Source organism: Osmerus eperlanus, chromosome 23 (assembly GCF_963692335.1).
Source record: "Osmerus eperlanus chromosome 23, fOsmEpe2.1, whole genome shotgun sequence".
NCBI classification, from domain to species: Eukaryota; Metazoa; Chordata; class Actinopteri; order Osmeriformes; family Osmeridae; genus Osmerus; species Osmerus eperlanus.
Window position 1 is genome coordinate 2,057,000 of NC_085040.1, and position 12,763 is coordinate 2,069,762.

General features: G+C 46.9%; 1 protein-coding gene across 1 annotated transcript; it reads right to left on the reverse strand.

Annotated features, from left to right (window-relative positions):
• Positions 1 to 52: 52 nt before the first annotated feature.
• On the reverse strand, positions 53 to 12,386 carry gba2 (glucosidase, beta (bile acid) 2). The gene is made up of 17 exons (XM_062449397.1): positions 11,705 to 12,386; positions 8,321 to 8,412; positions 8,084 to 8,199; positions 7,704 to 7,922; positions 7,314 to 7,553; positions 7,076 to 7,178; positions 6,545 to 6,698; positions 5,583 to 5,708; positions 4,599 to 4,783; positions 4,295 to 4,399; positions 3,966 to 4,073; positions 3,427 to 3,578; positions 2,946 to 3,052; positions 2,174 to 2,316; positions 1,732 to 1,847; positions 1,293 to 1,484; positions 53 to 954 (listed from the first exon to the last, which is right to left on the reverse strand). The coding sequence occupies exons 1-17, from the start codon at positions 11,896 to 11,898 to the stop codon at positions 718 to 720; spliced, it is 2,589 nt and encodes an 862-aa protein (XP_062305381.1). The 5' UTR covers positions 11,899 to 12,386; the 3' UTR covers positions 53 to 717.
• Positions 12,387 to 12,763: the final 377 nt, after the last annotated feature.

The window sequence follows — 12,763 nt, forward strand, 5'->3', positions numbered from 1 at the left end:
TGTATAAAAAAAAAAAGTTTTACCCCACCACCAATGAATGCACACAAAATGGTCAAATTAATTATTTTATTGTCTCCATTATATTTGGTTGTCTCCATTGTCATGAACAGTATCGAATTTTATAAAACACAATAAATGCTGCTGCTACTTTGCTATTAATACAGGCAAAGGTGCTATGGTGCACTAATAATGCTGGGAAGAGGGGGGGAATAAAAATATCTAACATTTAATTTGACATCACTTCATAAAGCATTCAAAACATACAAAACAGAGAAGAAACTCTTAATATCAACAAACTTCATTCAAGTTTTTGTAGTCCAAGTCAGACACTGTAGACTGGATAACTCAGTCACATCGGTCATGAAAAGCAGCAGTGACAATCACTGAACTGTAATAAACTGGAAATAAAACACACATTAAAACTAGGACTAAATGTAATATAGAACTCAGGTAGTTGCAACAGTGACAAAATGATCGTCGTTCGCACACAAGCGTGACAATGTTTGTGTGTAAAGTGTGCCTAAGAATGTAAAATAGTTTGTGTGTGGGTGTGAGCAGGTGTGTATGTAGGACAAGGTTCTGCATTGATTCTGCAGAAGAACAAGGTCACCTTTAAATGAGGTCACTTTCACAGAGGCAAAAGATTAGAGTTTCACCGTCCCAGGGTTAGACCATGGTAACTGTTGCGACTTTCCCAGCCACACAATCTCAGTTCTATCAGTCATGACTCTGTCCCTCTGGCTGTGTTCCGGAACAGTCCCCGTTGTTCCGGTTCCGTCTCGAGGACTCCAGTGCTAACTGCATGCCCCAGATGCTAAGAGGCCTCATGTAGCCCAGAGAGCGGTAGATGCCCTTCTCACAGTAAGCCTCGGGGGTCTGGAAGGCCATGCCCAGCCTCTCCCACACAGTCCTGTAGCACCCCTCCGCAGTGTGAAGACCCTCCTCCAGCATGCCCTGCAGGACAAACACACGTCCACACAGGTGAGACAGGGAACACACGACAAATGCGGGTTGTGTTCCCAAGCTTGCAGCCAATGGGAAGTTTATTGTCGGTGCTTGTAAACCATCTTTGCTGTTTGAATCAGTGCAACTGATAACAACGGCAGTGTTTGCCCTTCAGTGTTGGGTTGAGAAAGATTGATCAACTCTGGACAAAAATAGGGTGTTGACACACAGGCACAAGGACAGGAACACACCCTCACACAGGAACCCACACAGGCAGACACACACAAAGGCAAACACACACTCACGCAAACTGTAGGTAGTACTATCTCACACACACACACACTCACCTCCTGGATCATAGTGGCCGCCAGTCCGTAGACCACCCCCACCCAGACTTCATCTGATTGGACGCTGGAGCGGTCTGGAACGCCATCAGGCCTCATACCGTTGACTGCGCCCATCTGCCCCCCCGCGAAACTCATCACGTTCAGATCAAACACAGACTTGAGCGCCGCGCGGATCTTCTCCTTTGGAAATGCCTGAGGAAAGACAGAGAGAGAGAGAGATTATTTAGATGTATAGTCAATATGTACATATCCATCCCAAAGGGAAAAAATAGGGTTGTTACAGCCTTGCATCAAACACGGTTATAAGCAAACGGCATAGACACAAATGATTCAAAACGGGAAACAATGTTGCGTGTCGCAGCTGTGTGTACAACAGTTCTACTTTGTCAAACGTTGTCAACTTTGGCTCTGAGAGTCTTGGTTGTGTGGTTTCTCTGACCTGGTATTCTCCGTCTCCCATTCCTGATGCTCCCAGGAACCACTGGCCGGCACACTGGTCAGACATCACACTGTTGGACAGGTCACGGCCGCCACTGTCGTAGTTATAGTACTTGCCTACAGAGAGCAGGAGATATTGTACCTGTGCATTAAGTCGAGGATGGGTATTTGGCTCAGTGAGGGAGCGTTTGACGTGGCATTACATTACATTTAGTCTTTTAGCAGACACTCTTATCCAGAGCGACTCACAGTAAGAACAGGGACATTCCCCCGAGACAAGTAGAGTGAAGTGCCTTGCCCAAGGACACAACATCATTCTGCACGGCCGGGAATCGAACCGTCAACCTTCTGATTAATAGCCCGATTCCCAAACCGCTGCTTGTAATCCCAAAAATGTACTATACACAGTGCTGCTTTCCACAACACAGCACTGCTTCACACACCATTCCAGAGCAGCTTGTCGTAGGCTGCACTGCCCCGGTCCAGGATGTCTCTGTAGCGCAGGAAGGCTGCCTCGTCGTCCACCAGCCTGGCCATCTTGCACATCACACACACCGCCGCCAGCCACAGGCCCCCACAGTACGCGCTGAAACGCAACCACACACGTCAAGGACAGAAGTGAATCCCTGAACCATAATATCACAACTTTCACATGTTTATCAGGCACATCCAACCACAAACAGGATACCGCAATGTGACCAAACACACAACAGTACCCTTTGAAAATTAGGTAACTGAAGCAGTTACAAACCAGAAGACTGCTATTCATAACTTGTTTATAGCTACACGTCCAAGCCCCCCGGTGGGGGGGGGGGGGGGCTCAGCGGAATCTATTTAACATTAAGAAATTTGATTTACCATGCACGCACGTCCTGCATCTGTTTATGAGGCTACAGCCTTTGAACACAGTCACTACACTCCCAGGAGACAGCTAAGGAAGCAGCTTAAAATACCGTTCTTTATTCTCGCTTTCGTCACGGGACAGGATGTCAGGTCAAACTATTCATTGGTGTTTTATTTCCTAACCACATTACGCCTCTTTGTTCCCCTCTCTGACTGCGCATGAATTATCCATCCTACTGTACATTCATGGCAGGCTTGAAGGTTTTGTAGCGTGTGAACAGGGTTCAACCGATGTATATCCAAAAGAACCAAACGGTTTACAGTGTAAGTAATTTACATGCGTGTCTGTCTCTCTCGCTCTCTCTCTGTTACCTGGGTCCAGTAACAGTCCAACCATCGTAGGTCTGGTCCGCATAGCCCGAGTTCTCAATCAGCCCATCCCCATCCTCGTCAAATTTCATCTCTGATTCCATCACTGCCTAAGGGACCAATCCAAAAAGAGTAATTGTACATAAATGAAGTACTCAATTCAAATCAAATCAAATGTATTTGTATAGCCCTTTTTACACGCAAGCATGTCACAGAGGGCTTCACATATGCCCATAGAACTGCCCCTCAACCAACCTAAACCCTCAAGGAAGACAAGGAAAAACTCCCAAAAAACTCAACAGGAGAAAAAATAAATAAAAAATAAATAAATACTCAGAAAGCCAATGTCATACAAACCGTGGTAAAAAAAAAACTCCATATTATAGTAATCTTGCACAGATCTCCCTTGTTTTAGATGTTGACACAAACATGTAAATAACGGCTGCCTAATATAAAATAAAAAATATTTGTGCACACATCGTACCTGGCAGATGGGCCACATGTCTTGGAGGTACTGGGAGTCCTGGGTGAGATGGTAGTCTCTGTAGACGTGTAGGACGAACTTCAGGTTCAGGTCCTTCCAATCGGCCGTGTCGTGGATCAGATAGGCGTTGACGCGCACCCACGGCTCGTCATCTAGGGGAGAGGGCGGTGGGCGCACGTTAAAACTATTAGTAATAGTTCAGCTATGGAATGGACCTAGGGGACTGTCTAGAACAGTGGTTCTAGACATTCAAATGAATGGTCATAAGCAGGCTTCTGCAGAGCTGGATAACGACCCATTAATTTGAATTAAACACATTAAATCAGGTGTGTTGGCGCAGGGAAATATCTAAAACATGCAGGACAGGTGTTCCCTGAGGACCAGGGTTGGGAACCACGGTTCTAGAAGGATTAAACCTAACTGAAGAAGCATTGTAAGATGAAAGAATCCGACCGGCATAGTTGACAGTGTTTTTGTGCATGTGAGAGAGGGTGAGGGTGGATGTGGAGGAGGGTGGGGGGGATGTGGGGTTGTCCAACCTGGGTCTCCGATGTCGTGAGGGACCACGTTTCTCGTCTTGACGGCAGAATAGCGCCCACTCATCAACTGTAACCTCTCTGTTGGGTCATGCTGGACCACGCTGCCAGCTGGATGAAACGGCAAATAGTTATCAGAACATCTTACTTGAACATCTATTCAAAAACGACATTCTTCTTTAACAAGGGACTGTGTGTGTATACACACACAATATACAAACACAATATATTTCCCTTGCACACATACAAACACAATCAGTTTTTGAGCATACTCACACACACAATGCAAGTCTAAAAAGCAGTCTAAATACTGAGATAAGCCGCCTACTCACCAATGTCATACTGCAGGCTCAGGGCCAGTTTGGGCCAAAGCATGATAAGTGCAAAGGAAGCGTAGAAGTGCACGTCGTATGTGTTGTACATCCTGTACTCGTGACCTTGGGGGGGGGGGGGGAGCGGGAGAGCAGGGTCATTTATCATCTTCACTCCCACCGTACACACAGACCTTCAAGTGTTAAATCGTGCAAGCAGCCCCTCCCAAGCACAAAACACACCCACCCAGACAGCACACAAACCCTCTCCCAGTCCTGGCTATATTCCTGTGTAAGGGTCGTTTATGGCATCATCGTAGCTCACCCTCCAGGTAGGCGAAGCGTCCGTACTCCTTGATGACATCCGGCTGTGCCGGGAGGCCCCCGTCCTCGCTACGAAGCCCCCCGCTCACGTCACTGTCCTCCGCCAGCTCCGTCCACACTGTGCCCCCATCCGCCACGAAGTAGAGCTCGTTAAACAGGGCCGACTTGTACCAGGAAGGGAGGGTACTGTCACACACACATACATGTCATAAACACACACGCACATCATAAACACACACATTGGGGATGATTACAGTTATGTGCGTCAAACAACGTTAGTCCAGGGGAACAGGATTTTGTGACATTTGAGCGTCATGGGAATAGCACGGGGTGGATTCTCAGAATGATAAACGTATGTAATATTGACCCAAAGTCAAGTAAACTTCCACCCTGCTATGCAGCTCATAGCGTTCTTTCTTTTTAAGAATGTACCAAACAGTTGATTTGGCCACACCTAATGTTTTTGCTATCTCTCTGATAGGTTTGTTTTGATTTTTCAGCCTAACGATGGCTTGCTTCACTGATGGTGACAGCTCTTTGGACTTCATATTGAGAGTTGACAGCAACAGATTCCAAACACAAATACCATACTCTAGACCTTTTATCTGCTCCTTGTCAATGAAATAACAAACTCCCTTTATGAGGGAATAACATACACCTGGCCATTGAACAGCTGAGCAGCCAATTGTCCAATTACTTTTGGTCCCTTAAAAAGGGGGGGGCCACATATAAAATGTGTTGTAATTCCTACACCGTTCACCTGATTTGGATGTAAATACCCTGAAATTAAAGCTGAAAGTCTGCACTTAAAGCACATCTTGATTGTTTCATTTCAAATCCATTGTGGTGGTATACAGAGCCAAAATGATGAAAATTGTGTCAATGTCCAAATACTTATGGACCTAACTGTATGACATGAGCACTGTACATACGACACTACCCATAGAAGCTGACGGTCTGTGTAGATAGAGGGTTGTGTGCTCACCTGTCCTGCAGGATGGGTGTCTGCCACGCCTCGATGTTCCTCTCCCAGTCCCTGTAGCGCGTCAGGGCACGGTGACAGAGAGAGGGGGCTGCATCCCCTTTCGTGCCAAAGAATCGGGTGTACCGCCTAGATAACACACAAACGTACACACACATTGTAAGAGGGAGCTGCTGGGACTCTGTAGCAAACATTTGCTGTTGTGTAGTGTTTTGGTGTGTGTGTGTGCATGGAACTGGTTGCTTTTAGACTGCTTGCTCTGTGGTTAATGTCACTGAAGACGGAATGCTCCAGTTAAGAGTGCGTATCGGTTTCAGCAAACAAGACGGTTACGAGAGTGTGTTACCCAGGGGGCTGTGTAACACATACACACACACTCTACTGGTACCCAGGGGGCTGTGTAACAGTAGAGTGTGTGTTTGTGTGTGTTTATGGGGCATGTTGGCACATGCTTGCTAATGTATACAGTCTTTGTGCCAGGTTGGCAATGTATAACCATCTTTCATTGAGCTTCTGACTGCATGGGTCCCTTATCGAGCCAACAGCTAGATATGCATGAGAGGAATCCTTTCTCGCAGCTCAGTAACTCGAGGAGAGAGGGATTGAGAGGACAGGGAGGGAGAGAGGGATGAGAGGACAGAGGAGGAGAGAGGGATGAGAGGACATGGGGGGGACACAGCGCGCTGCGGGGCTTAAAAGGACTGGAATGAGGAAGTAGAGGAAGCTGGTGAAAGAGGAGCTGAGAGAGAGGTAAGAGGATCCCCAAAACGTTGGAAATGAACATGGAGAAGGCACAAGAAACCCAGACTGAATACCAAGTCCACGTCGTGTGGCAATGGCCTCTACAGTGCTTATATTCCAATACAGAGCTGACCTAAAAAGAAGCCTTATCCTCTCTGTGACTCAAAAGTATCGAAAAAGATGAACTCAAATCTGTCTCTAAGGAAAGAGGCAGACTGCTGTACCTATCGTGTTTTCTCTCGTGGGAGCCAAAGGTGACAGTGGGCATGTCCCACGCCAGGCTGAACTCCAGGGCGTTGTGGCCCTGAGCGGGCACCGAGCAGCCCACAGCCAGGGCGGACGCCAACTTCTCCCCCTTGGGGGTGGGAGGACTGGAGCCTGGAAGGAGAGAGGTGTCAGGAGAGGTACCTGGGAGGCTGGTTGACGCAAACCTCTACTACTTTTTGATTAGTGCACCTTCAATACATTTAGTCATTTAGCAGACGCTCTTATCCAGAGCGACTTACAGTAAGGGACATTCCCCCCGAGGCAATTAGGGTGAAATGCCTTGCCCAGGGACACTACGTTAATTGTCACGGCCGTGAATCGAACCGGCAACCTTCTGATTGGTTGCCCGATTCCCTAACCGCTCAGCCATATGACCCCCAATACATTATGGTTTCTCGGGGTAGTACATCACATGTGGTATTAAAAATGTGATTTCCAATTGGCCCACAGTATTCACGGGCAGCGGTTGATTGGCAGAGAGTACTGACCAGTAGGAGAATCAAGCCGTCCATCGGTGATGAGGTCACTCCAAAGTCCGCTGCAGGTTCCTTTTGGGCTGAACGCTGTCTGGTGGCTGATCTCCCTGTCGGGCTGATGTATATCACACAAACGTATAAATCAATCATACTTTATCAGGCTGAACCCTAACACACAGAAATAAGATCGGCGTTTGAGGAACTTACATCCAGTCTTTACTGGGCACCATAGGTCATGTTGTGTGTGTACCTGCTCTCTGGCAGCCATGCAGAGGGTGTAGGGATTCACCGCGGTGCAGTGGTGCAGCAGGACCCCGGACACCGCCTCCCCCTCCTTCTCCAGGTGGAATGGTTCATTCCAATGACCCCCGCTCTTGTCGTCCTTGTGGCCCGACCCGTTGACTAAGGTGAGCATGATGGAGACGTCGAGGGCGTAGTCATTCCTGTTCTCTACGTCCCACACAAACACTGCCACCGGGAGGCTGGAGTCCTGAGAGGGGTGGATGTGTGTGGATGTGGGTGGAGGTTAGGGAGGATAAACAGGCAAAAAAACAATAAAATAAGTGCCATGAGTACTCTTCAGACAGTTCCAGTCATGCTGGTTTGGGAAATAACATGAAAACGCGTGGGTCCCGGTCACCTGGTAGTCATGTGGGATGATAGGGGACACCTGTCTGCAGGTGAGGGTGACGTTCTGTCCCGGCAGGTGGTAGACGGTCCAGGCGCGGGGGTACAGGGCATGGTAGAAGGCGTACTCTCCGCAGTAGCCCCAGTTCCAGCCCTGTAGCACAGGGGGGCGTTCCACAGACAGCACCTGCTGGTACACGGTCTGACCGCCCCGACGCAGGCACACGGTGAACTGGGGACCACAGAGGAGGAAGAACGGATGGGATGTAGAACAGGAAAACAGATTGGGGGAGAAAAGAAAAAAAAATGAGGCTACGGTGAGGATCACAAATTACTTCTAGCAGTTTCCGTACTTAAGCTTTCCCACTCCAACGTCATTTGTGTAAAGAGTACCTGGTTAGCTATGACAGTTTTGTAGTGGTACATTCCAGGGTTAAGCTGCCACCTGCAGAACTCCCCCCGCCAGCCTCTCGTGATGGTACCTCCCCCTATCCCTCCCAGAGGAGCACCTGCAGAGAAAGGAGCATCACTCAGAACATCCCACCTTCATATTTCCTTGCTGGTTGATGTGGATGCCCAGCAATTAGATGTGTTAGAGAACATGAGGCTGGTTCTGATTTATGGCTTTACCGTAGATCTGTCGTAGTGGAAGTGCCCGGAACATGTCGATAAAGGGAGCCTTCTTCTCCACCTGTGTCTTCTTGTACCACCATTTCAGATACCTACACACGCGCACACACACGTTAGCTAGGTCTCAACAGGTTGGACATAATTTGCCTTTATATTTAAGAAGAACAAGCTCACACAACCCTGAAACATTCGCCAAAAACACTCAATTCAAGCACGCACACACACAAACTGTTGAAATCAGAGGATTCCATCTTTCTTCTGGGGGGGTGTGGGGGTGGAGAAAATATGGGACATTCCTGCACGGTCGACTGGCAAGACGCCATTGCAGGCGCACAAAGAAATGTGCTGTGTTTGAAGTTGTCCTTCAACACATCTTAGCGTAGATAACGATGTACGGAGAAGCTAACAATAGGGAGACTGACGTCAGATAAGTAACGGATTTCACGTGTCCATCCAACTCTCCGTGGAACTCCACTGTCACCATAAACAGCATTGAGAAAGAGACGCCTGCTTTTCCTCTCTTTCCGTGCTTCCCTTTCTGTGCTTCCCTTTCTGTCTCAATCCGTGGTGTGTTTAAATGCACGCACAGCTGTTTCTCTGCCTTCAGGCCTCTGAACCAAAAGCAGGGCCAAATAGCAGGCGATTAACATGGACAGAAAAGAGAGGGGGGAATTGTCTGTCCTGAGCTCAGAGGCCTGCCAAGGTCTGACAGTTATGTGTGTGTGGGTGTGTGTGTGAGTGTGTGTCTGTTTCTGTCCGTGTGTATGTGTGAGTGTGTGTGTGCCTGTTTCTGTCTGTGAGTGTGTGTGTCTGTGAGTGTTTGTCTGTGTTTGTGTGTCCGTGCCCGTTTCTGTCAGTGTGTATGTGTGTGCTGATCTGGGTGCGTTTCCGGGGGCATCCTAGGGATGCACTGTGAATTATTGATCAGGCCGAGTTGAAAAAGGACCCAAGCACTTCATGGGCCCAGGGTTTTAACAGGCAGGCGTTTCAGACTGCTTCACAGAGACACTCGCACCACCACACAATGGATAAGTCAACCGCCACATCTGCGTAACACGTCTTTTACCATACACCAAGACTTCTCTACTTCCTAGACTACCGTTTCAGCTGCGTTCTAGTCTACACCTTTTTACTATGTAGACCTCTGGGGGGTCCTTGGCTGAGCGGTTAGGGAATCAGGCTATTAATCAGAAGGTTGCCGGTTCAATTCCCTGGCCGCAAAAAAATGACCTACTTGCCTCGGGGGGAATGTCTCTGTACTTACAGGGACATTCTCTCTGGATAAGAGCGTCTGCTAAATGACTGAATGTACTTTGGAGAAATACCATCTGAAACGTAGGAAATAGCTTCACGCTGTTCTCAACTGGGGTTCTCAGTCCCAGGTTAGCTCATGAAGCAGACAATGGGATTGAGTTGTGTTGAACAGGCCCTGAATGGGATGGGAGTATCAATAGAGACAGGGCTTGTGGTGTTCAAAGGCATACCAGTTAAACAAACATGGGACCTATTGATCTCTGTTGGAACTCTGTAAAACAAGCACCTTGCTCTGGACTCCACTGAACAGTAAAGGCCATGAGGGAAAACATTAGTCACTTTTGCAGAAAATCGATTCAACTTTTTACTTTGTGTTTTGGCATAACTTTTTTTTTTTGGGGGGGGGGGGGGGGGGTGCCTTTTTCCACTATATTCTTAATCCCATCAGTCATTGTGACCCACCGTCGTATTGCGACAACTTTACTGCATACAAAAACAAAGTGAAGCATTTTCTTTTAACCGTTGGGCTGTCTCAGACCGCCCACATTGCAAAGGTTAAATGAAAATTAATTTTATTTGTTTTTGTATTGGGTAACATTGGCTAAACACAACGATGGTTTGTTATGAACTTTTGGGTCATGTGACCCGAAGGCAGCACAAGGGTTAAACTATATCCCACTCCCCGCACAACCAATCAATTCTCAGCACACAAACACTATCATACGGCACATGTCAATGATTAATGGTTGTCAAGGTGACCGGTAGGGTAGTAAGCACCATAGATATATATCTATGGTAAGCACCACACCTTCAGTTCTATCTCTTAGGAAAGCCTTCTTTGTTTGAGGACATGAAAGGTTGATTTCGTACTGTAGGGTAAACTATGTATGTGAAAAAAGATTGTGTCACGATGTGAAACCAAATGTTTTACACGTTGTTTTATACTCTTTGCTGGTGTAGTGTGATATAGGCAGTGTAAGTGTACCCTTTGTCAAACACACAAATACAGCTCCGGAAAAAATTGAGAGACCACTGAACTTTTTTTCTTTCATTTAAAAAAAAAAAAGTTGAGAAGGACAATTGTTTGTGAGGAATAGAAGGGTAACATTTGCACTGGACTCTTGGCCCTTCTGTTTCTCACTCAAAATTGTCCTTCTCAACTTTTTTTTTTTTTTATGAAAGAAAAAGGGGCCGTGGTCTCCATTTTTTTTTTCCAGAGCTGTAAGGTAAAGTCATGATTTGGAGGTGCAATACTGAAAGAACCTCCAAATGAAGGTTGAGGTTACATGGTATTTATGTACCAGTCTAGCCCAATACTTCATGCCGATCCAGAAGCGAGACAGGTTTAACTGCACATGCCATGTCCCTGCTGGAAAACTCACCAGACTTGATCTGCTGTCTTAACACAAATACCTGGTTGGAGGTTCCCCTTGGAGAGCATAATAGGAACGATGAAGGACGATTCCTGCCCCCCACCACCACCACCACACACAAGTTTTTTTCAAGTGTCATCGGGACTGTAACCGATCCCTTTCACTGCAGTGTGCCTTTCATTTCTGAATCAAGATATGACCCCCTCTCCAGATGTAGAGATTAGATACAGGCATTCCCTTTGAGGTTCAGGCCCTGGCACAGGCAGTTTATGAATTTAGCCTAATATCAGACACACATACACCCTTTTCAGATGTCAGGAACCGGGCAAATCTGAACAGGTTAGATGTTATGCGGGACACCACCTTAACCATGTCTCTTATTTCCTTAGTTCAATGGGACTGAGATTGGAAACCAGAGGTAAATGAGAGTTATAGGAGAACCTGTCTTGCATGGACCTTTCCTAAGGGGCAGGCAGAGCAATGCCGTTGTTTTTATTTACCCAGTATGTGAATAGAACATTACAGAATGCAGTTCTGCTTCTCACCCAGCATAGGATTGAGGGAATAATTGCCCTGCTCACTGTGTTAAACAGTCATCCACCATCCACCTAGGGGACCACATTGCTCTAACCTGTAGAGTAGAATAGTAAATGCTGCTATAACGACAAGGCAGACACCTGTGATTCGACTCTTCCATTCTGCTGTTGACTAGCTATGGGTTGAACAGCTACAGGTTCCGCGGCATTAGTGATCTTACCTTATACCCAGTCCGATGTGATCCACGAGGTTTGACAGCGACACGTCTTTAGCTTGGAATGGCTTCCTCTTTTCCTTGAATTCGTGTGCGAGGCAGATTCTCCAGCCTTCTTTTGGTACTTCGTATCCCGGTTCGGTGGACACATACCGACCCATGAGGTCTGATGTAGACTTTTCGGTCGACTCCATGTTCATATTACCGGGCTACCGCCAGCGAAAGACTTGCAGTGCAGTAACACTAGGGTAGTCTTTTATAACCGGCGCAATAAAGCCAACACCCGTCGCACAAGCAGTAATGGACAATCAATCAGTTATGGGTGTATGAGTTACTGGACTGGCAAGTCAAGCAAAACAGCTTCGGTAGCTTATTCACTTTTGAAGTATTTCTCATTTCCCCTGTCGTAACTGGTTAAATTAATTGTATTCGTTTAAGAACTTACACAGGTGGATCTAGTAAAGATATGTCCGTTTATAATACAAATGTGTTAATAAATTGGGAGGAGCAGCCTAGTAAAGGTATCATTGCCTTGTGATACTTGTGCAATATTATTCTTCACGGAATACGGATTCAGTAGGCTGTCATATCATCTCTCAGTCGTAGGTTGTGTTTTCCGGCCTGTCTTAGTTATTTACTAAACCCTTAAGACAGACAGTAGTAAGTCTACCTTATGCACATCTCCGTTGCTCACTGCTATTGTTTTCACACGGACACGTAGGCTTTCTTGGCTTTGACGTACTTTGACAGCATCCTCTGCAGTTAAGTATTTTTTTCTTGTGTGCGCAGGTGGCACTGGCAGTTCTGGTTGCTGACTGATGACTAGAACAACAGGAGCTAGGAGTTTCAAGCTAACACTGCGGCTATTTCGCTAGCTTCCCACTCCAGAGACAGGACACGTTGATCTGATGCCAGACTGCACAGTCAAAGATCCGATGTTTTTCGCTAGCTAGCTAGATTGCCAATATCTACCACGAAAAACAAAGCTAGCTAGCCAGTTAGCAAGGAACATGGACAATGTCTGACAAGTAGCTCCGAGGATTATCAGCGTTTACGAGCGGTGTA

Coding starts and splice junctions, on each gene's coding strand:
- gba2 (XM_062449397.1), bottom strand. CDS start 11,898: ATGAACATGGAGTCGACCGAAAAGTCTACATCAGACCTCATGGGTCGG. Junction 8,200..8,320: donor TCCACTACGACAGATCTACG/GTAAAGCCATAA, acceptor CTTTCTCTGCAG/GTGCTCCTCTGGGAGGGATA. Junction 4,074..4,294: donor GAGCCTGCAGTATGACATTG/GTGAGTAGGCGG, acceptor CGTTTCATCCAG/CTGGCAGCGTGGTCCAGCAT.